The 23,274-nt window shown below is 47.1% G+C and overlaps 2 protein-coding genes across 5 annotated transcripts in view; both read right to left on the bottom strand.

Moving 5' to 3' along the window:
* The window catches only part of GLCE (glucuronic acid epimerase), a 58,863-nt gene extending 52,157 nt beyond the window's left edge, over nucleotides 1–6,706 (bottom strand). Inside the window, exon 1 of one of the 3 annotated variants that reach the window (XM_083713150.1) lies at nucleotides 6,543–6,706. The gene's annotated coding sequence lies outside the window, so the exon portion shown is untranslated. The remainder of the gene's footprint in view (nucleotides 1–6,542) is intronic. The other 2 variants (XM_083713151.1, XM_083713152.1) reach the window with 2 other exon arrangements.
* Nucleotides 6,707–10,664: 3,958 nt separating this feature from the next.
* Nucleotides 10,665–23,274, bottom strand: part of WDR31 (WD repeat domain 31) — a 24,402-nt gene continuing 11,792 nt past the window's right edge. For both annotated transcript variants that reach the window (XM_083713249.1, XM_083713248.1), the window contains exons 5-10: nucleotides 19,461–19,605; nucleotides 19,274–19,374; nucleotides 16,958–17,025; nucleotides 15,597–15,738; nucleotides 14,680–14,842; nucleotides 10,665–13,298 (exon numbers count right to left, since the gene is read on the bottom strand). In XM_083713249.1, coding sequence (XP_083569375.1) covers nucleotides 13,138–13,298; nucleotides 14,680–14,842; nucleotides 15,597–15,738; nucleotides 16,958–17,025; nucleotides 19,274–19,374; nucleotides 19,461–19,605 — 780 coding nt within the window. In that variant the 3' untranslated portion in view covers nucleotides 10,665–13,137. The remainder of the gene's footprint in view (nucleotides 13,299–14,679; nucleotides 14,843–15,596; nucleotides 15,739–16,957; nucleotides 17,026–19,273; nucleotides 19,375–19,460; nucleotides 19,606–23,274) is intronic.

Raw genomic sequence — 23,274 nt, 5'->3', positions numbered from 1 at the left:
CAGCCTTATTAGGGACTCACAGTAAGTGCCTATCTCCATCATGCTCTCCTTGAGAGTTCTCCAGGAGTATCCTTAGCTAGACACTGTTGAGAAGCAGAGTGCTGAACCTGATGGACACTTCATCCAGTCCAGTATAGCCAACCCTTCTGCTTGTTTTGCATCATGCAAGGCTTTGTTTGCACCAGCGCCTAGAGGACTCCAAATTGATTAGAGGGGGCAGCGCACTGTTTGCAGCAGAGTGGATGACCTAGAGAACGTCTGCCTGCAAGTGGATGTGGAACATAGCAAACTGACACAGCTCCACACTCCATTCAGCTCAGATAGGTTGCAGGGGGTGGGGGTGGGGACTGTTGAGAAAGGGGAGTCTAATAAGAGAAAGGTAAGTGGCCAGGTTTGAAAACAGATGTGCAGCTATGAGAGCAACCAGGTCACACCCGGCCACACTACGGAAAGCACCCTGATAGAATCAGCATTGTAAACAGAAGTGCTATTGTCAAAGAATCGATCCGATAATAAAAAGAGCTAAGGGACAATTGTCTTCCAGAAAATTACTGCCAAGGGCTGCCAGATCCAGGCTCTGTGCGTCTTTCTGGGCTATCGGCCAGCTGCTAATCATTATAGGGCCTCGGCTAATTTTGAGCTCTGCAAATAAACTGCACAACACCATGGCCTGCGCAAAGTTCTCTCCTACCACGTCTTATTAAACCCTGCTGTGTGCTTTAGCTAACCTACAGCTTGTCCACAGAGGCTGCAATATTAATGCAAACATCAGGGAGCCACTGAAGCTTCACCAGACACACCTGTTAACACGACTGGTGTGTATTTTCCTCCTGAAAAACGGAAGCCGGTACATTAATTTTGTCTCGCATCTCATGCCAAGGGCAGAAAACGGAGTGCAGATTAAAAGACTAAGAAGCCCATTTGCTAACCTTCTAGTGCTGCCGCAGTTTAACATTTATACAGCACCGTGTGCTAGACACTGTACATAAGAGACACACAAGCCTTGCAGTGGAGGGTGGAGGAGAGCTCACAGTCTATGTTAGCCAGACAAAGAGATGAATGGTGAGAGCGGTCCACAATGGTAAGAGGGAATCAGGTGTCAAGAAACAGAAGTGAGAGTGTGGCTCATAAAAGGATTGGTTCAAGATGTGAGAGGGAAAAAGAAGCAGTTTTGGAACCATTTGGGGGAGGGGTGACTCAAATACAAGCAACCAGGTCAGAATGAGAGGCAGAATGAGATCTGGTGCGGTGCAGTGGTCAGAGTGCTGGACTAGAACCTAGGAGACCAAGGTTCAAAGCCATACTTGGCTGATCTTGGGGGCCAGCCACTGCCTCTCAGCCTAACCTACCTCACAGGGTTGCTGTGGGGATTAAAGGAGGAGGCGGAGAACCATGTATGCCACCTTGAACTCCTTGGAAATAAATGCATCATCATAATGCTAACAACAACAATAAATAATGTCAAAGGACAGTCATGGAGTCTGTGTGCAGTAGAGGGAACAAGGAGGGTTGCTAAGGAGTGACTCTGCACCACATACACTGGGGCAACAGAAGTGAAGCTGGATCCTGCAATAAAACGTTGCAGCATGCCATGATTTTGTTCAGAGACCCAGTTGCCTCATTGCATCCCTGCTCCTCTCCACAGTCAGTCAGTATTCTATACCCATGGAACAGAGCTGGTTCTTATTGGTCGGTGGGAGGCTCTGAGCTGTGAGGTTGACCCCTATGCCCAGCCCAAGCTATATTAAAATATTTAGATTTGTCCACTCATGTCTATAGGTAGCTCTCACTTCCACCTCTGGAAGAGTTCACCTACCTACACAATAAAGGGGGTCTATTTTATCCTTTTAATATCCAGGTAACTTCTCTCCTCCTTTTTCCAACCTACTCCACTGCATCCCCCTCCCACCCAGTTCCCATATTTTCCCCTCTCAGTCAGCCAATGTTCCATGCCATGGAGTTCTTATGCCATAGGTGGTCCTGCCCTCCAGAGATTTTGGACTACATCTCCCATCATCCTTGCCCATTGGCTATGCTGGTTGAGCCTGATGAGCGCTGTTGTCCAAACAACCTGGAGGGCTTCACATTGTCTACCCTGCCATATGCTGCTGTTTTGGAGTTCCCTCTTATAGACTTTCCTTATTATGGAAACCTTGAGGTTAACCAGAGTCTTCAGTCCTGCCTCCCTTGTGTTAGGGTGATGTAGTTTTGGCTGCGCTGCAACGTGAACACAGGAAGACTTGAATCAGAAATATAGGGGACGATGGGCTGTAACATCAGAGGTGAGAACCTTGGAGTTAATGTTGGGTACCACAAAGCAGTGCAATTCTATCACAACACATTTATCATAATGCAGGTATTGTGGCGCTGTTTCTTCATCCTATAAAAAGCATGATTTGCTGCCAATCAATGGCTAAATCAGTCATCAAACCACTGTTCACATCATGCCTAGTTAAAGGAGATTGTCTTTTTCGGCCAGGATTCTAGCATCACGGCAAACGACATCACACCTAGCACAAAATTTTATATATTTCTTAAAGTGCTTTGTTCAGTTCTCAAGCCAGCATCAACCAGCAACAAGAGAATAGACTGCTTGCTGTCAGTTCTCTCCAGGACAAAGCCCTGCATTTATCAATCAGCTGTGCAAGAAAAGCACAGCAGCAAGTATTTCCAGAAATACTGACCCATTTTGGCTGGAGGAAGAGGAGACCTGAATTCCTCAGGCGGTGCTTCCCACCATCCAGGATAAGTATTCGGGCGCTGCTCAATATGTGAGCAAATTGCTTAAGCAAATTTATTGACTGCATTTATATCCCACCTTCTTCTCCAAGGAGCTCAAGGTGGCATACATGGTTCTTTCTCCAAGTCCTCATTTGATCCGCACAACCCCCCTGTGAGGTAGGTGAGGCTGAGAGGCAGTGACTGGCCCAGGGTCACCCAGTGAGCTTCGTGGCTGAGCAGGGATTTGAACTCTGGTCTGCCAGGTCATAGTCTAACACTGCAACCGCTACACCACACTGGCTCTCAAATTGCAAAGGCAATTTCGCGTAAGAAATATTAATGATACTGCTTCTGACTAGTCTTGCTGTGTGCACATGTGTTGAGAAGCCACAAATGCCCAAATTCAGAGATTATCTGGTGCAGAATGATAATGCGCTGCCATCAACACATACGTGCCACATTATTAATAGTACTTAGCATTTATATAGCAGTTGAACATGTTCAATGTGACCACAAAATTACTGTAGGTATTACTATTCTCAAACCTAGTAAGCACATGCAAGAGGCAAGATTTCAACTAGGGATTCTTAAGGTTCCCCTGTCAGCATCTTGGTTATTACCAATGTTAGAAATTAGCTAGGCGCCAGGCACATTTTGCAATGGGCATGGGTGCAACTGGATCTCTGGATGCTGGGCTGGCGACAGACATCTCCATCTAGCTGGCCCTTTCAGCTAAGGCTGCCGTACATCCAGACATAGCCGAAGTACAGAAGTCAGAAATTTGAAATTGAGATTTTGAAAAAGGAAAGGAAAAAAAGCAACTTTGGCTCAAAATAAAATAAAAACAAAAACTTTTGTGTCCAGATTTTCACTTTTTGAAATATGGCAACCCTAGGTAAGCAGAGCTTATTTACTGCATTTATATCCCATCTTTTTCTCCAAGGAGTACATGGTTTCCCCCCCCCCTCAGTTAATCCCTATAACGACCCTGTGAGGTAGGTTAAGGGGCTGTGACTGGCCCAAGGTCACCCAGTGAGCTTCCTGACTGAATTGAGATTTAAACCTGATCTCCAATATCCTAGTCCAACACTCTAACCACTACACCACACTGGCTTCCTAGAGTACTTCCGCTATGGGGCAGCTATATAAATTAGGTAAATAAATATGGGGAAAGCAAAATGTCACTTTAAAAAGGGTCTAAAATATTTTCCTTGAAGCTTGAATTTGTTTTATTTGCTTCGAGATTTTCTTCTTTAAAATACAAAGTGGTATAAAAATAATAACAAAATCCACAGGAAAAAATGGTGCCTAGGCATTTCATTGTGGTGACCATAACTTAAAGTTTAAGGTGCCATTTGGCAATTAGCTTATTTATCTGAGTTTCTAACACTGCTAGTCAGCATAGCTGTATGATGCTGCATCTGAAGGGAATATGGATGTGCTGAGCTGCATCTGATGGGAGTTGTCATCCAAAACATCTGGAAGGCTGCAGGCTGATGAAGACTGTGCCACACTATACCAGTTCTAGGAATTCTTATTCCTACACGGAAATACTTTCCCCATTCGAGTCTGGAAAGACGCAAGACCTAAGCACACCTTGCCGTCACCTACAATACAGACCATTCACAGCATTTCCAACACTGGTTACGTCAAATGACAGCAGCGCCACTTTATAAAACCACATATCCCCCCCACACACATTGTGACACCCACGGCTCCCCAAAGAATACTTGGCATCGTTTTTGGTAATAGGTGCTAAATTAAGACCAGGAGAGCTGCCTTTGTTTTTCAAACAGCTCCTCTCCAGCTAACTCATGCAACACCATTTTTTCACAAGGTTCACTTTGCTGCCTAGGTCCTGAGAGTGCAGGTGCTGGCACCACACAAAGAGCTATTCACAAACTTGATCCCAAGCCCAGACTGCACCTGCACAGCAGTGAAACAAACACAAAGGCGCAGCTCTTTTGGCCAGGTGGGCAACCTTGGAGATTGCAAGTTAACAACCCCCAGAAAGTGCGCATCACTTCATACCTAGTTAAGTCAGGCTTGCAAATTATCTACACTCCAGTTTACTAATGCACCATTAATTCTTCCATATGCTTTGCTAATTACCTTTCTCAGGGTTGCTAAATTTTCATCCTTTAGGCAACACAATGCACCAGCAACAAACCCAACTGTTTAACAATGATGCGAGCATCAACATCCCAAGTGGACAACATCTTTTTTCTGCGAATTCCAAACGCTCTGCTCTCCATTTCGAATCTAGATTCTCAGAGACTGCAGCCAAAGAAATGTGAACTTCACATGGAAAAGGAAAGGAACAGATAGAGTATCCACTAAAAGAGTCAAAGACAGTGCAACGGGTGCAACTGAGACTACCAAAAAAATAAAGTCCCAGGCAACCCCAAAATTCAAAGTGTTCCTCCAGCTACAATCATAAAAGGCCAGGACACAGTGGATGGAAATCTTGCTAGCCACTGGATTTGCCCATTCAGACATATTGAACCCTGACATATCTCCTTCTCCTACACACCACAAAAAAACCTACAAGTTTTTGGCTGTTACCAGCACCAAAACTGTTATCTCTGCAGTCATCTTAAGAATGTAAGAGTTTTGCTAGATCAGGCCGATGCCCCTTCTAGTCCAGCATCCTGTGGCCAACCAGACGGCCCAAAGGGAAGCCAGCAAGCAAGACCTGAGCACATGAGCACTCTCCCCTTCTATGGTTTCCAGCAACTGTATTCAGAAGCATTCCTGCCTCCAACCTTGGAGGCACAGCATAGCCATCATGGCTAGTAGCCACTGATAACCTTCTTAGAACAATCACAACTAGAGGAGTCTTCCCCAACCTGGTGTTGTCCAACTGTTGTAGACTACAACTCCCATCAGTGTCAGCCAGCACAGCCATAAGGTCTACTCCAGCACAGCCGTATGACACAGCGTCTGATGGGAGTTGTAGTCCAAGACTGCTAACGGGCAACAGGTTGAGGAAAGCTGGGGTGCCCTAGCACTAGAGTCAGGCAGAGTACTGAAAGAAACATATTTTGAGGGTTGTTTTGTTTTTTTACATTGTAAGGCTCTTGGGGCAGACTCCTGCCTCCCTTTGCCAAAGTCCCTTTGCAAAGGGCTACCTGCACATTGACACAGCCAACACTAACACAGCTGTTACCCACCATGTTTCCTGAGGGAAAGAAAAAGAGTTATCCAGAAGCACCCAAAAAAAACCCCTCTGACTCCTGGGGCAAGGAAAGGGAAGAGCTCAACAAAGGCCAGCTGTGCTTGTTGTGCATTGGGGGGCAGCCATGGGTCCAGCCCAGTCCCAGAAGGAAGGCCAGACCCTAACCATGTCTGTTATGAAGGGGGTGGGCAGAGCACCCCTCCAAGAAAACAAAAGCCCTTTTTCTCAGAAAAAGGTACCTCTTCTCTCTCTCTCTCTCATTTGTATATATAATTTTAGGGGAGGGAATGGAAAGGACCCCCCCTCAACTTCCACCTATAGTAAAAAGGGGGGGACTGTCCCTCAAATACATAAGGTAGGAAAGTTACTGGGAGAGAGCAAGCCACCCACAGACACCCCACAATCTTTTCCTAGACTTGCTGGCCTCCTCTAACCCTCTCCCCAAATACTGAGAAGACCTTCCTCCCCAAACACCCCCAAATGAGGAGACACCCCACCCCAGGAGGCAAAAGAGGGAGACCCACCCCTTTCATTCTTCCAACCCACCCACCCCATTTGGCTCTTCCAGGGGAGAAAAGGGCGCCGCACCCACAAACACAGCACCCCACTTTTGACTGGCTGCCCTACCGCCTCACCCTCTTACCTGCGCGGACGGGTCCTTGAAACACAGGGTTTTTTCCGCTCCCCTCCGTTTTCCTCTGGGGCAGCCCGGCCCAAGGCAGCCACTCAGCAGGAGAGAAAGAGAGTGAATGAGCGCGCGCGGAGAGCAGCAGCAGCAGCAGCCTCGGCGAGGAGACGCCGCCCCCTTCCAACTTCCCGCGAGAGCCACACAGGCAAGGAATGAGGGGGCGGGGCCCCAAGCGAGAGCTCTCGCGCCGTCAATCAAACCAAGGCACCCGTCTATTTGACGTGTGCAAGGATGGGAGGGACGGAGGCCGGGATTGCTGTTTACTCCTTCCCTCCGGCTCTTCAGCACGGAAGCCCAATCACAACACGCCAACCGCTTGGCCAATCACAAGTTGCTCCGCCTCTGCCAGGGCAAAAGAGGGGAGGAAAGAGAGGCGGGCCTAGGGTAAAAGAGCCGGCCAATCGTGAGAGCGGTTGGCGGCGCTTTAGCCAATCGGATAACGCGGAGGTCTGCGCGTTTTCTCTCTCTCTCTCGCCTTGATTTGGATCCCGCAAAGTGATGCTCTGCTTCATTTTCACCTGTGCAAAAGGAGGAGGGATTGGATGGATGGAGAACCAGCTTGGGGGGAAAGAGGGGTTTAACGGGTCGGGGACCAGCCGAAGTGTGGGGTGCAGGCAGCAAGCATGCTGTCCTTCTCAGCACTGATTTGCATATGCAAATTAATGGGGAAAGTGTCATTTTATTTCGTTTTGAAGATGTGGAACTAAAAACAGCAAATGTATAGGGCGGTAATCAGAGTTGAGCCAAGTCAGCCACATCCATTAATGTCAGTGGGGCTACTCTGAGTGCGGCTGACTTTGGCCTCAGCCCGTAGGTTGGAGAAAAGGGCGTTAACACGGTGACTGGGCCCTTCCACGCCCTTTGCAGCCTCATCCAAATGTACACTTACTAGCTGCATACCCTCCAACATTTCTTCGATGAAAATAGGAACATCCTATTTCATGATAGGACGCGGGTGACGCTGTGGGTTAAACCACAGAGCCTAAGACTTGCCGATCAGAAGGTCAGCGTTCAAATCCCTGCGACAGGGTGAGCTCCTGTTGCTTGGTCCCTGCTCCTGCCAACCTAGCAGTTCGAAAGCACGTCAAAGTGCAAGTAGATAAATAGGTACCGCTCCGGCGGGAAGGTAAACGGCATTTCTGTGCACTGCTCTGGTTTGCCAGAAGCGGCTTAGTCATGCTGGCCACATGACCCGGAAGCTGTCTGCGGACAAACGCCGGCTCCCTCGGCCAATAAAACGAGATGAGCGCCACAACCCCAGAGTCGGTCACGACTGGACCTATGGTCAGGGGTATTTATTTCATGATAATGATAATGATATTTATACCCCCACCCATCTGACTGGGTTGTCCCAGCTACTCTGGGCGGCTTCCAACGTATATAAAAACCTAATAAAATATTAAATATTAATAAACTTCCCAATACAGGGCTGCCTTCAGATGGCTTGGGGGTGAGATAACTCCATAATATCCACATTTCTCTGATGCAAATTTGAACATCAAAAGGGAAAGCGGGACATTCTGGGATAAAATCAGAGGAGGGCACTGCATTGGAGAAGGTTGCTTGCACAAATTTGGTGTGCCTGGCATCCAAAATTTCCCAGTAATTTTTGCTGCAGGGTAATATTTCTCCCTTGTTATCTTACCAAGAGTACAGTCTTCCACATATTTACTCCAGACTAAGCTCATTTAAGTTCAGTAAGTCTTACTCTTAGGTCACTGGCTGCAGGATTGCAGTCTTAAGCATTAGCACACTGACCTTCCTTATAGGACAGGAAATTAACATGAATGTGAGCCAAAATTAAACCATCATTTTAATTGGCCATCATTAAAATGTCGCAGTGAAGGTGTTTTAATTATAGGCTGTTTCTCTTCATTGTTCATTAACCAAAAGCAGTCTCCAAGATCAAATGCAACTACGTCCACATCACTTTAAAAAAAACCACCCCAAAATATCCCCCAAAATTGTCCCACAGGTGGTTTCTATGGCGACATGTGCAATTGCAGTGTCATGTCAAGAACTTGCCTCAAACACACACACACACACACATAGAGCGAGAATAAAATGCTTGTGGAAAATCTACAAAGAGATTTAGGGATATGAAAGGCAATCAGTTTTTAAGAGCATAAAAGGTACTTATAACCTCGGCTGTCACAGCAAGTCACTTCCATGAATTACAATTGCAAATGGATTCAAAGCTATAATGATGCTTCTACATTCCTTGCCAGATGTAAGAGTTCATACACAATGCAGTCTTTGTACTCAGCGCGTTTCATATAAAAAATTCTCATGAAGTGTTACTACATGGCAAAGCTCAGGTGCCACAAAATATTAAAGAGCCTTTATTTTATTTTATTTTATTTTATTTTATTTTTTATTTTATTTTAATCTCCCTTTTAGGATTTAGGTGGGGTGCTGGCTCTGTAGTACAGCATCAGCTCTGCATGCTAAAGTTCCCAAATTCAATACCCATCATTTCAAGTTTTAAAAAGAAGGCATGAGAAAACCTCTCGGACTCTTTACCTGGCACAATCCCAGAAAATGCAGAAGTCCCACTGCAAGAGTAATATATGAGCAAAGGAAACTGCTTTCTACTGAGTCAGGTCATGGAGTTTTGGGGCCCCTTCACATCCAACCACAAGATTTGGGTTGCCCCTGTGACTTTCTTCAATGGCGTTGTTCCATGACAGATTGCCACATATATATTTTTATTAACTAACACATCTCAAATTTTAATAAAAATGGCTGTCCTGTATTTCCTCACCCATCCAAGTCACTGGGTTGGAAAAAAAATACTCTATACCTTATAGTTTTTAAGTCCTGCATTGGGCAAAAGATTCCTGCAAGTGCAGGGGGTTTGACTAGATGATCCTCATGAGATAATCCAGGAAAAGCACATACCAATTTGTATATTTTAGAAAGGGGCAGCTTCTCCTCCTTGGCCATTCTCCAGCAGCCACTATGAGCTGCCTAAGGAGGAGGCCGGCAGCAGCAACCATGGAGAGGTCATGGGATGCTCCCTCGCTGCTGCATGTTAGGTTTTCTTAATATTGAGGTGGTCAATGGTGCTACTCAGAGGTGTGTGTTTGTAATAACAACCTGCATGGCAGCACACCTGAGGTATCTTAACCATTTAACTAATTAGCAGGGGGAGTTTACCTACTGCACCGAATGCAGCAATGTGATAGGGTAATCGATTATTTTGAAAACTGTATTTAAGTTGACCAAATGCTTTGTACGGTACTGGCTGGTGTAGAGCGGTGAGTTGCAGCTGTTTTATTACTATTTAAAAATAAAGTAAGCAAAGATATTGCGGGCAAGTTTTTATTCCATCTCCCCAGTCACTGCACAAACTCGGTTGGCGAAGAAAGTCCAACACAGCCATCACCATCCCTTGGGACAAGCACCAGTTCCTCCTCCTGGATTTCGGCAGTGGCAGCGGTGGCAGGGAATATAGGGACATTCCGGGATCAAATCAGAAGCTGGGATGGCTTTTGTAATTCCGGAACTGTCCCTGGAAAACCGGGACACTTGGAGGGCATGCAGTCACTTCTTGGACAAAGGTGTTATGTACTGAAGTTCTCACCCTGGGCCAGCAGGGGGATACTGTAGATACAGTAGTTTTCACTCAGGTCCACATAGGCAAATAAGGAATTGAAAGTGACGTTCAGTGATTGGATAGTTACAGAAAGTTGTTACTGTTGCTTTTGTAGTGGAGCTCTATAGAAGCAGGTTGGCTGAACCCTTCAGCCCAGTTCTGTTCTGGCCTGTGAATAAACACGAGCTGTTTGAAGAATTGCTGTGTCGTGTGATATGTACACCCACAACTTAACAAAAGCTTTTGTTTGCAGATTAAACATAACTCAAGGAGGTGTGTAGCTAAGAACAGGTTGGGCAGCAGAGGTGGAATGGCTGGGAGGGACATACAAATGCAGGGAGCACCAGCATTTAAAGGGATACCCTCCCCCATTGCTGTTGCCCTGCCAGACCAGACCAGGCTGTCCAGCCCTGCCTAGCCCCAGTTGCTAAGCAAGCAGTAGGACTCGCTGCCCACACAGAGGGAGGGAAGGTGTCAAACACAAGGCTGGTTGCCCAGTCTCACTGGCTAGATGCACAGGAGCTCATCTTGGGAGGAGGGCTGAGAGCTCCCTCGAGAGGGTCCCAGAGGTGGCCTCTGAGTCTGGAGTGGCCGCAGGATTTCATGCAGCCTGGAGGACTTTTGTGGCCAGGGTCCCACCAGCATGAGAAACTCCAGAGGCTCTGGTTCTCATCTGAGCCCATCATCCAACTAGGGTTGGTGAGGCCACCCTCAGCAAGGAGGCCAGGAATCACAGACCTGTGAGGTGGGGAAGTTTATCCCTATGGAGGTTTTGGACTCTGTGGAAAGTGGCTCCAGGTCCGGCCAGGGGCAGGCGGAAGCGACGGACCCTTCTCCTACCGCTGCAAGCCGAACAGTGGAAGAAGGAGCATCTGCAGCAGAGTGTCCCATTTGCTACCTCTCCTTCGACGATGTCTTCAGGGCCCCTCGCCTCCTGCCTTGCTCCCACACCTTCTGCTTGGAGTGCCTGGCCAGGCTGTGCGTCTTCCTCAAGTCAGGCCAGAGCTTCCAGTGCCCGCTCTGCAGGGGGAGCGTCCCCTTGCCCTGCGGAGGAGTCCCCAGGCTTCCAGTCAACATGGACATCGTCCAGCAGTTCCCCCCGTGGATGAGGGAGGTGCAGGAGGTCTGGCTGGACGGCTTCCGTCTCTGCTGGCGCAGGAAGCTGCCAGGGAATGCCAAAGAAGAAGAGGCCTTTGCGGTGCTTGTGACCCTGGAATTGCTCAAGGCTGCCGCGCCCCGAGGGTCTGACCCCAGGGAGCTCGTTGTCGCCCACCCCATATCCAGATGCTGGGGAACGTGCTGCCTCTTGTGGGACCACTACCCTGGACTCTTCTGCGCCACTGCCCTGATGGTCTTGATGCTCTTGCTGTCCACAGCTCTAATGTTTGGATTGCAGCGCTGATGCTGGAGGTTGCAGTGCTGAGCTGGACTTGGCTCCAGTGCAAGGCTGATCACTTGCTTTGGGTAAGGTGGCCATTTGCATATGAAAATGAGCACATCTCTCTCTCTCTCTCATTATGAGTGAGTGGTAAAGTTTAAGATTAAGCAGGTTAAGTGAACACTTTGCCCTACAGAGGCAAGTGGACCAGAGAAACAAAAAGGGGCACATTTAAACATCCACCCAAAATACACTGGATTCTGCAGTCTGTGGAAACAGGCAGATTGTGTGTTTTTCTGTGGTGGTGTCAAAACTGCAGGACCCTCCAGCCTGGGCCCCTCACCTCAGACTCCTGTAAATTATGCTCAGGCCACCCCCTGCAGCCTCTTTGGTCTTCCCACCTCCTTCCCACTTGTTTTAAGCCTTTTCCACCATGAGGGCTAGAAACAGGCCAGTCAGCAGCTGCCAGCCCAAAGGACTCCTCCCTGCTTTGAGCTGCTGTGTCCTCTCCCTCTCTCTATGTGTGTGGGCCACTTGCCTAGGAGTGGCATGCAGACACCCATGGGTGCCAAATGTGTCTCCCATCTTGGGTGGCCACAGCTGCCTCCACCTCCCTGCAGCTCTAGGCTCTGAGGAAAGACCAAGCTGTGGCTGGGGGTCCTGAGCCACAGAAGTTTGCAGGTCAACGTTTACAAGAGCTTTCCTGCTACAACTGTGGCAGCAACCTCGCACAGAAAGACCTTGGAAGAAAGCATTTCCTTGCCGCCACAAGCATGCCTCGTTCCTTTCTCAGAGTCCAGGCAAGGCTGCAGAGAGGTGGAAGCAGGCAGGGGCCATGTGGCCACCACAGATGGGTGCCAGCTTGCATGGTCTGTAGGAGGGAAGAGGAGGGTGCAATTTGCGGCTCTGCCTCCTGCCCTTGAGCTTTCCCTACGCTCGCGGGTTATTAGAAGAACTTGCAATTCAGAACCTGAACTTGCTTCTTTCCTCCTCCCTCCCAAATCTGTTTTCCTTTTATGCCATGACTTTAAGAATTGTAAGCCTGAGGGGCAGTGACTGTTTTGTTTATGGTGATCCATAAGCTGTTCTGGGAAATTTTGGGGTCTGAAGAGTGAGATTTTTCAACAATAAAATAAAATTGGGGTATGTGTGTGTGAATAAACACTTATGTAGATGCCCTGAGAACTACTGGAATTACAAATATATATATATATATTTAAAAAACTGGCTCAGATACAGGACATGACAAGTGCACAAACACGAAGTGCTTCTACAAAATCTGGTCCATCTTCCCCACATTATAGTGAGCGAAGGACACTTTATGAGCTCCACTGTCCATTCCTTTCTCATTTATACACCTGGGTGTGGCTAAACTCATTAAGCAGAGCTACAATTTTGTTAGCAGGGCTCAGATCCTGTGTCCTATTGCTGCAGCTCCTGTGAAGTCTTCTGGTTAGGCACTCCCATCTATGTGCCACTTCCTTCTTCCCTGACACAGCAGCACGGAAGGCTTTCAGCCAAATGGCTCCATGAAGGCTGCTCCCCCACCCCACATGGAAGCTGGTTTCCGGGGTTCAGAACTTGGCCACTTCTTGGAGGTTGGTTCCTTTTGCAGAGCTAAACTTCAGCAAGTGAATCCCTGAGTTGGAGCTGGCACAGAGGAGCGAACCGCTCTCAAAGGCGGCCAGCGAAGGCAGAGCCCCGGCTCCTTCAAGGCAGGCAGTAGCCACACAGGCTAGGAGAAGAAAGAAAGAGGCAGTCAGCTGGTGTTCGGGGAGAGAATATCTGCCTTTGTCCTCTCTCGGTGGAGGGTCAGGCCAGCTTAGCTTCACATGCCAAACAAAATGTTTGGTGGGCTGTGCAAACAGTCACCCCAAAAGTGGAAATTCAACAGGTGAAGCTTGTCATGGCATGGAAATGAGATGCGGTGCTGCAAGGCTGGCCAGTCAGGGAAACCCCCCCCCCCCAAAAAAAATTCACACTAGGAATACTGTGTCCAGTTCTAGTCACCTCACCTGACCTTATATTTATATTTTAGAACTGGGGGAGGCACAGAAAAGTGTGCCCAAAAAGACCAAGGGGGTTGAGAGACTCCCCTGTGAGGAAAGCTTGCAGCATTTGGGACTTTTTCATTTCAAGAAAAGGCAAGTAAGGGGAGGGCATTATAAAAGTGTGTAACGTTGTGCATGGTGAAATTATGCAGGGTTCAGGCATACCCTCCTCTATACCTCATGCAAATCCTCAAGTTCCTTTTTAGGAATACACACACACCCCTCGGTCTGCACATTAGGGTTTTTTTTGTTGTTGTTGGTTCCTTTTTATCAATTTTATTAAGAATTTTCAACATACTATACAACATACTATACAGCAACCTCTGGTTGCGAATGGGATCCGTTCTGGAGGCCCGTTCACAACATGAATGGCCTGCAACCTGAAGCACCATATCTGCCCAGGTGTGTGGTGCGACTTGGCACTTGTGCACATGCGCGAAGTGTGATTTAGCGCTACTGCGCATGCGCGAGCGGCAAAACCTGGAAGTAACCCTTTCCGGTACTTCCGGGTTGCTGCGGGAGGCAACATGAAAAAACGTAACATGAGGTATGTACAATAAAAGCCAAACTAATCTAAAGAAGGCAAATAGGAAAGAAGCAAGAATAAGCATCAGAAGAAAATAAAGAAGAAGAAAAATAAAAGAAATACCAGGCCTTCTATCACAATGATATCTTAACCCTTATTCCACACACAGAAAAATGAGCTCTCCCGTCTCTCACCTGGCAGCTTCCCCCTCTTCCCTCAGTCTCCCACCCTGTGAGATCCTCTCTAACCTGCCTCTCACAAAGGGGCCTTTGTCTTCTGCCCATCACCTTCCAGTGAGTACTTTCATCCGTCCAAGATAGGAAACTTCAAAAATCAAAGCACAGATATAGATGGACTTAACAAGATAGAGAATGTGAATTACACATTTTTTCCCCCACCCCGCCATTACTACAGGCCTTCACTTCTTTAAGTGAAGTGTCTGTGATAGAACATGTGTTTGCTTCCTTCAAGCTTTGCTGATCTAGCAAGGCAGACCTTGCAGCCAATTCTCCCCCAGCAAGAGGAGCTGAGCGCTCTACCTCCAGAGTCCTGGCTCCACACTCTCACTGTGCAGTCATGCGACGAAGTGGCAATGGCTGGGGAGGCCCCGAGGCCCCGAGGGAGGAAGATGCAGGATGCTGTGGTCTGGGAGTGGCCCCAAAACTCTCGCACTCGGCACTTTACCTGCCGCAGGTCCCAGAGCTGGAAGGAAGAGCAAGTGATGAAGCCATACCCCTCCCAAATCTCATTCCTGTCTCCGCCACTGAGCTTTCCCTTGTTGCAAAGCTGGAGTGAAAACACACTTCGGTCTCCAACGTCTATCAGAGGGGCAATATTTACCTTTAAAAATTAGATGTTTAAGGTGCCCCTTAGGGACATTCCCCTGCGAGGCAGCTTTTAATGAGTAAAACACAATACAACAAAAGGAAAAAGGCATCAGTGCATTGCAAAGTATCACCAGGTCAGCAGCAACAGCTCCCTTCCTCAGAAGAAACTCAGCCTTGCCACCCACTTTTGCCTGGCATTGCCAAGCCGTTTTCCCACCGACGGCGCCCGGCCTGTCTTTTTAGGTTTGGAAGCCTAAGGGAGGGGACTCTCTCCCTCTCTTTTCACTGATGGGAGAAAGTGTTAAAACAAACAATGACCAGGCCATTGGAAGCTATGCAACAAATTTATACTCTTTGTGCATCTGGCATCAACCCTGACACACCGGAATCCTTGCCAATGAGCAGGATACCTTTGAGGAAGCAATGGTGGCTACATTGCGGGTTGTTTGGGAAGTTTGCCATATCGAGAGACCCTTTATGGAGCCAGAGAGGGAGGCTCGGTGGGGGACTGGGCTAGGAAGATGCCCCTTTGGGTCCTGTCTCCCCCTCTCCAGTTCTGCAGTTCAAGCTCCCCACCACCACCACTGCTCAGCGCTCCCGCCTCAGCCCACAGCTGTTGGTGACCTCACCGTGGCTTCACAGCCTTCACCGCCAGAGCCACTGCTGCCGCTGACACAGTACCGCCCGTCTGAACTGACATCGCAGGACATCTGGATATGCTGCTTGGCAGGGAAGGCGTGGGCCACACGCAGCTCCCGGCTGTCCCAGATCCTGCCACAAACAAAAGGGGCAGCAATGGGAACATGAAAGGGCTCAAGGTGGCCGGCTGGCCCAAAGACATTTTGTCCAACCAAAACGGCCCGAGAGGTCTGGCTAGAGGCCGCCCACTGCCCTACAATCCTGAGCAGTACCAAAACAGATTAAAATGACTGGGTTGCTATTTTATTGTCATTTTAAATTTATCTTTCCTCCCCAGTATAACCTCTGGCAATAAAAACCAGACTTTTGCACAAGCCAGTGAAAGGTTTGGGGCATGTAACAACAACAACAACAACAACAACCCTTGCAGCCTATGGACCAGCTCAGTTTGACTTAGTCAGAATAGATGAGCTTTGTTATTGATACCCCAAAAGTGTTTACAGTAGTTCCCTAGTGGGATTTGCCGGTTGAATGCTTGGGGATTTGGATCACACGCGCACACACAGAAGATTTTGTTAATTACAAACATAAACTATGGCATTAAAAAAATCAAAACAGATTTAAACCGATGGCTACAGGTAAATAAAGGGACGCGGGTGGCGCTGTGGGTTAAACCACAGAGCCTAGGACTTGCCGATCGGAAGGTCAGCAGTTTGAATCCCCGCGACGGGGTGATCTCCCGTTGCTCGGTCCCTGCTCCTGCCAACCTAGCAGTTCAAAAGCACGTCAAAGTGCAAGTAGATAAATAGGTACTGCTCCGGCGGGAAGGTAAACTCCGTTTCCATGCGCTGCTCTGGTTCGCCAGAAGCGGCTTAGTCATGCTGGCCACATGACCCGGAAGCTGTACGCCGGCTCCCTTGGCCAATAAAGCGAGATGAGCACCACAACCCCAGAGTCGGTCATGACTGGACCTAATGGTCAGGGGTCCCTTTACCCTTTACCTTACAGATAAAAAAAGCTTTTGGATGGGGAGAAGTTCAGCTATAAATATGTTTTTTATTTGTCTGTATTCCACTGCAGCAAATAAACTGTTTCCATCACTACATCTTATGGTAGTCCTGGGGCTCAGCTCTGCTACAAAGGAAAGCTTAGCCCCACCAGGTGTACACAGGGAAAGCACGAGTTTTGGCAAGAACTGCAAGGTCTGCTACACCCACCAGCTCCAAGGGATCCTGTGCCGATGAACCCCGCCGCTCAAATTTCAAAAGCAAAATTTTCAGAAAGTTGGGTTCAGAGCCAGAAATGCTGGATTTGTGCACAATTTGGTCTCCACTCCCATGTGCTCACATACCTAATTGTTTTATCCTCTGATGCTTGGACTATATATGGCTCTCCGGGAACCCAGCACAGATGAGTTACCTGTGGGAGAGAACAATTAATGGGCAGCTCATCTAGCCATATCAGAAAGCGGTCCCCCTGTGTGAGAGGCAGGGAAGGGAAAATCTCCCAGGATGGAAGAAGAAAGGGAAGTTCCCAGGTGAGAGCTGGGAGGAATCACCTTTCTCTGTGTGGGACAAGTTAAGATTTACACGTGAAAGAGGACTTTGTTTTCTTTCTTTCTTTCTTTCTTTCTTTCTTTCTTTCTTTCTTTCTTTCATCTCGCCCTCCCTCCCTCTCTCCCCCTCTCTCTCCCTCCTTTGTTTCTGTTTAGATTGGTTTGTTTTTCTTTATTATAATACATTATGAAAATTGTATTAAAAAATAATAACAACAAAATAAAGAATCAAACAGAGAGGTACAGTTTCTTGAACCCAAAACAAAATAATCTCCCCTGGGGGAAAAAGGCAGTCTCATATCAGCGTGTGGAGTGAAGAGTGATAACCAAGTTCTAAAGCCTACTCCTTCAAGGTTAAATTACGGAAAGCAGAGGATTTTACGAGCATCTATTGTTTTTAAAACAACCTAGTTGGCGGTCTCAACAATATCAGCACAGCTCAGAATGCCCTTAGAATTTCAGAGAAACCCACATGAAATGGGACCAAGCTTTCATCCAGACCACTTTCTGACAAAAGCCAGTCAGACGTATGTAAGAAAGCCAAAAACAGGGAATAAACACCATAATCTCCAACATGTCTCTGATGAAAATAGGGACACCCTATTCTACATCAGGAAGCTTCTCCAGCCTTTGATCTCGCCGCACACATAGATGTCATATACACATCTACATCAGTCACCTTGAGCCAATTACCTATCTCACAGGATTGTTGTAAAGAAATAATGTGTGAGGGGAGGGATTGTGTACAACACCTTCCAAAGATAAATGGAATGAAATAATTTTTTAACTGTAAGCTGCCTTGAGTCCCTGTCAGGGGAAAAGGCGGGAAAGAAGAAGGATCAGGAACATACCAAGGAGTAAATCCTATTGAACTCAGTGGGACCGAGCTCTGAGGAAAAATGATTTGGATTGCAGTATAAGGCTGCCTAGTCTTTACCCAGTTACCTGAGAGTAAGCGCCGTTGCATTCAGTGGGCAGACAGTGCAAGGCTCCATTTACAATAAGGAATAAACACTCCACACCTTTCCTTTAAAAAATTGGTGGCTGCTGAAGCATTGCAATTAAATAATTTAAAGTGGATTGCTTACATTTCCTTCAAAATTATAAGAAGGGCTTCATATACCAACTTCACTGTTTCCTTCATTTGGTCAGGTATTTTGTTTTCAGTATAAACTATGGTTACCAGATGTCCCCATTTCCCAGGGAAAGTCCCTGGATTTAAATATCTGTCCCCAGACAACATCTGTCCCCGGAATGTGCCCGGATTTCATTTAATGTCCCTGGATTTATATTTTAAGTGTTTTAGATTTATTAGTAGGGAATGAATGTTGCATGATTGGTTCAACGGCACAAGACACATCATATGGGGACTTCTGGAGAGGCAAAATGGCGGGCGCCATGGCAGCGAGCAGCTCCTGAAGCCAGCCAGAGCCAACTGTGCTACCAGGCTGGCTCCGGGCTGCTGAGACTGCCACTGCCACTGCCAAGGGAGAACCGGGGACGCCCGATGCATCAACTGGGGGAACCACTGACACACACACCCCCGTGACCCAAATCGAGCTGGGAACGAGAGCACCCAGGCAACTGCCCCGTGGCACTCTGGGGCCAGGAAAACCCCGGAGCCGATGCAGGGAGGAGGAGGAGGAGAGGAGAAGGAAGAGGGAGAGAGATGAAGGAGAAAAAAGAGGGGAGCCCTGACCTTGCCACACCGCTGCTACTCAGGAGGAAAGGTAGGAGAGCACTGGGAGGGCTAGCACTCCAAGAGAGCAGGCCAAGGCCCAGAGGAAGGCCGTGTGACAGAGGAGACCACAGAAAAAAATAATACTTCTTAATTTTTTTAACAAACAACTTTTTTTAGAAATAAATGTTATTATTTTTAAAAAAAAGAGTGTCCCCAGATTCTTTGAAAAAATCTGGTAACCTTAGTATAAACCGAACTCCATTTTTGCACACACAGAGAGAGAAAGAGAGAGAGACAGAGAGAGAGAGATGGAAGTTCCACTTAGCTATAAATGGTTAAGGGGTCACTTTAAAACTGGGCGAGGGATTTGTGCCTTTGGCATCTGTAATAAATAGTAGGACTTCTCCCTTCCAAGGTCTTCTGGCACTTACCAGATTCCTGGAAATGGACGCTCTGTGTAAACAGTCCCCTGTCTCTATGTCCCAGGTGCAGACAGTGTTGTCACGGGAGCCTGTGCAAAGCTGTTGGAAAACTTAACAAGGAAAGAGAGAGTCCGTGAAGAAACCTGTCAGGAATCCAGACACAGACTTCTTACTCCAGGAGGAGTCACCGCCTCACCTGGGCTGACAGCCAAGCCAGTGACCACCAGGTCATGCCCTGAGAAGCCCTGGACTGCCCGAGAGCCCCCCTGGAACCCCCACATCAGCGCCGTCTTGTCGCGGGAAGCACTGAAGAGCCAGTTGGAGGCCCGGAGGCAGGTCACCTGGGGCAGAACAGAAGAGAAGTGGATTCAGACAATCATCCTTTCCCACACAGGTTGTTCAAAAAACATGGAAGCTGCCTCAGACTGTTCTTCCACCCATCACTGCCTACTCTGACTGGCAATGGCCACCCTCCCAGGTCTCTGGCAGAAAAAGGGAGAGGGCTGTCCCCCCATGATGATGATGATGATGGATTAATGGGTTATCTTTGTTGTTGTTTTCTTATGCATTTTGTGTTTTGTATATTGTAATTTCTTGTTGTGAACTGCCCTGAGATCTACGGGTATAGGGCTGTATACAAATATAATACGTAAATAAAATAAAAATAATTTATGATTTATATGCCGCCCATCTGACTGGGTTGCCCCAGCCATCCTGGGTGGCTTGCAACAGTTATAAAACCACAGTAAAACACATAAAAAACTTCCTTAAACAGGAAGGATCCAAGATGGCGTCGTTGGTGGTAGCTCTATTTTGTGCTCCGCGTTGATAATATAGATTTATCAGTATTTTCTAGCACTTTTAAAGCTTTTTTTTTTTTAACTGAGCTTAGTAGTTTTAAACTATTATCTTTTTTATTAACTGCCAAAGGCCTATTTTTATCCAAAAGAGGTTCGGCAAGCCGCCCTATCTTCACGAAGCTGGTAATTAGCAGACGGGGGAGTCAGCTACTCCTCTGGAAGGACGCCGAGCTTTTTATCCATAAAAAAACAAAAACAAAAAGGAAGGAATTGAAGCAGCTACAACTCCAAGAAACACAAGGCAAGTTCAACTCGATAATTATTCCAAGGGACTTTTGTTATACTGCCTAGCTACTTTACCGGTTACGCCGTGAGGCTGCTGAATGAGGGAGAAAGACCTAGTTGAATTTTAAAAGAAACAAGTTATAGTATGAAAGCCTAGGACCAGTAATATTTTCCAACATTTTAAATGATTGATACCTCACAAGCCCCGATGTAAATTGCTGGAGAAACTAACAAGTTGAAGAGGTTGGAGAGGTCTAGAGGCAACTTCCACAAATCGGCATTTCTGCTATTGATTACTCCAGCTTAGAACAAAAGATAAGTCGCCGTTAAGCAAGCACCCCCTACCATATATCCATATATACCTATATACCCACTATGGTCCTCACCAGGAAAAAATACAAGGACCAAGGAATCTTGCCTAATTCACCACAGAGCCCGATGGAGCGCCGAAGGAGACAAAGTAAAATTACCAGCTACTTTCCTCAAAAAGACTCGAGTAAGAGAACTCAGAATGAGAGTATTCTAGAGGTAGCTATGCCTTTGCCACTCACAGTGTTGGATTGGTCAACACAGCTAAAGGACTTGCAAACAAACAACAAGAGGACAAACCATCCAACAAATTTGGCCCAAGAACTTGCCATAGCAGAGAATGCTACAAAGGCTAATACAGCCAACACACCTGATGCTAATCCTCATTTGTCACCGCTGGAACCTGGAAGCAACCTTTCAACCCACTGGTTGAAAGCCAATGACAGCGGAACAGAAATGCGGGGTGATTATCTTCAGGAGCAGATATACCAGATTTCTACGGATCTCCTTAACGTCAAAAATTTCTTATCGATAACAAACGGGCTTCTCCTGACCCTAGTGGATAATTTCAAACAACATGTGAGCGCTTCAGTCCAGAATACAAATCCCCTAGCCAGCCCGGATCTACCACTCCCCAGCAAACCCCGGAGGAAAAAAGCCGAGCCTAAGATGAAGAAAAGCAAAAATATGAAAAACCTAAGGCGGCTTAAGACAACTCACCGTACCTGTAAAAAATATTGGCAGAAGCTCTTTAACCTTCTTCCATCCCTTTCTACAAATGGAACAAACAAATCCAACTCGAGTGCCATCAAAGAGACACGTAAAGTAGATACACTCACAAAAGAATCTAAACCAAGCTTTGAAGAACCAACACCGAGCTGGGACAAAGGAACTAATCCATCTACAGTTATACCTCCCCAGAGTCCTCTTATGGCCAGCACAGAATCTGCAGACAGAGGTGAGCTGGCGACCCAAGCTATTGAGGGGAACCACTCCTCTCAAGCTCGACAGATGTTGTGTCCCAAAAGAGAATGGAGTTTAGTCCTAATCCCACAAAAGCTTGTCTTTGCTAATTACCCTAAACCGCCTAGATTTTATGCAGGGTCGGACCGTATAGACCACTTTTTGTCCATCATAAGTGGCATTTTACCGGGGGTAGTAAAAGCAATTGACATAGCCGCTATAGAGTATCTACATCAAGATGATTGCTCGGTACGAGCACTGATTACTTTTTTAGATCATAGTCTGGCCAGCTTTATTTTTAGAGCTAAAAACCTATTCAAAAAAGAAAGAATAGTCCTATTAAGAATATTTGAAAATAGAGCACCTTTAACCTCTCTGATGGGGCCCAAGGGCATAGGAATGGAAGTTCACAAAAGGGAAAAAACCAACCACCAAAACCATCAAAATAGAAAGCATAAGTTCCAGCAGGATCATCTCCATCAAACAGTGCCAAATGAAAAAAAGGAAGCTCCACATCCAACTGGCGTCTGGCCTCTCACGTGTGATAGTGAGGACTCCGTTTTGGAGGAAGAACTCTCACTGATAAAGCGATTCTGGTCACTGCACTCTCCAGCTCAAACTGAGATCCTGAAAAGACTTGATTTACTTCGAAGCAGACTAGAAAAAAAGGATGACCAAGGTGAGACAATGAAGGACCCTTATGTGCAGCCCATATCTCCCAAATGTCTAGTGGATAGGAGGACGGTGGGAGGCACCTTTAAATGTGTAGACGTGGAATTACAATCTGAGCCCCCTGTGATGTACAATAAAGTAAGACCAAATCAAGGTGTGAAATCTCAAAGCGCCTGGCACACCTATCTTAAATTGTCTCCGAATGAATTAGCTTCCCCCCCAACTCCAAAATCTAGCCCCAAATCACCAAGAAGAGAGGATCATTACACTCTCTCCAAGCAGTCATCCTCGAAAAGAGCCAATGGGTGTGTTTTTTTAGACACCAAAGAATTGCTGGACGTGGTGGTGACATAGATCCAGCTCCCCGAAGGGCCCGGGGCCTAAAAGTGCTGTCTTGGAATATCGCGGGTTGGCACGCCAAGAAAAACAACCAACAATTTTTGTGCTACCTTAAGCAATTTGACATCATCTTCTTTCAGGAGACATGGCAGAATGACCCTATATTTCTCAATGGGTATAACTGCCACTACCTGCCTGCCTCTCCATCTTTAAGGGGCGGCAGATCTAGTGGTGGCCTAGCTTGCTTCATTTCCACGGAGCTGGCGCATTCTCTAACAGCCCTACCCAGCTGCAATTCTCTAGCAACAGCCGCTCTACTTAGCTTCAAGAGAACTACTCTTTTGCTGGTCAATGTCTATATTCCCCCAGGCCAAAAAAACCCCGCGGTCAAGGCTATTTGGGCTGAGCTAGAGGCGTTTTTAGAGCCTTTCGAATCTACTTACCCGTCTGCCCTGACTATTGTGTGTGGAGACTTTAACGCTAGTATAGGAACAGATGACAACAGTCTATACACTCACTTCAACCTATTTATGGACCCTGAAGAACAGACGGATATTGGTGCGACACGACTGTCCAAAGATAGAAGAAGTAATTTTTCAGGTCTCTGCTTAGTGCAGGCTGCCAGACGGAGGGAACTGCTGA

This window comes from Podarcis gaigeae, assembly GCF_964106915.1.
Source record: "Podarcis gaigeae genome assembly, chromosome: 14".
Classification (NCBI taxonomy): Eukaryota; Metazoa; Chordata; class Lepidosauria; order Squamata; family Lacertidae; genus Podarcis; species Podarcis gaigeae.
This window is presented reverse-complemented; position numbering and strand designations above follow the sequence as displayed.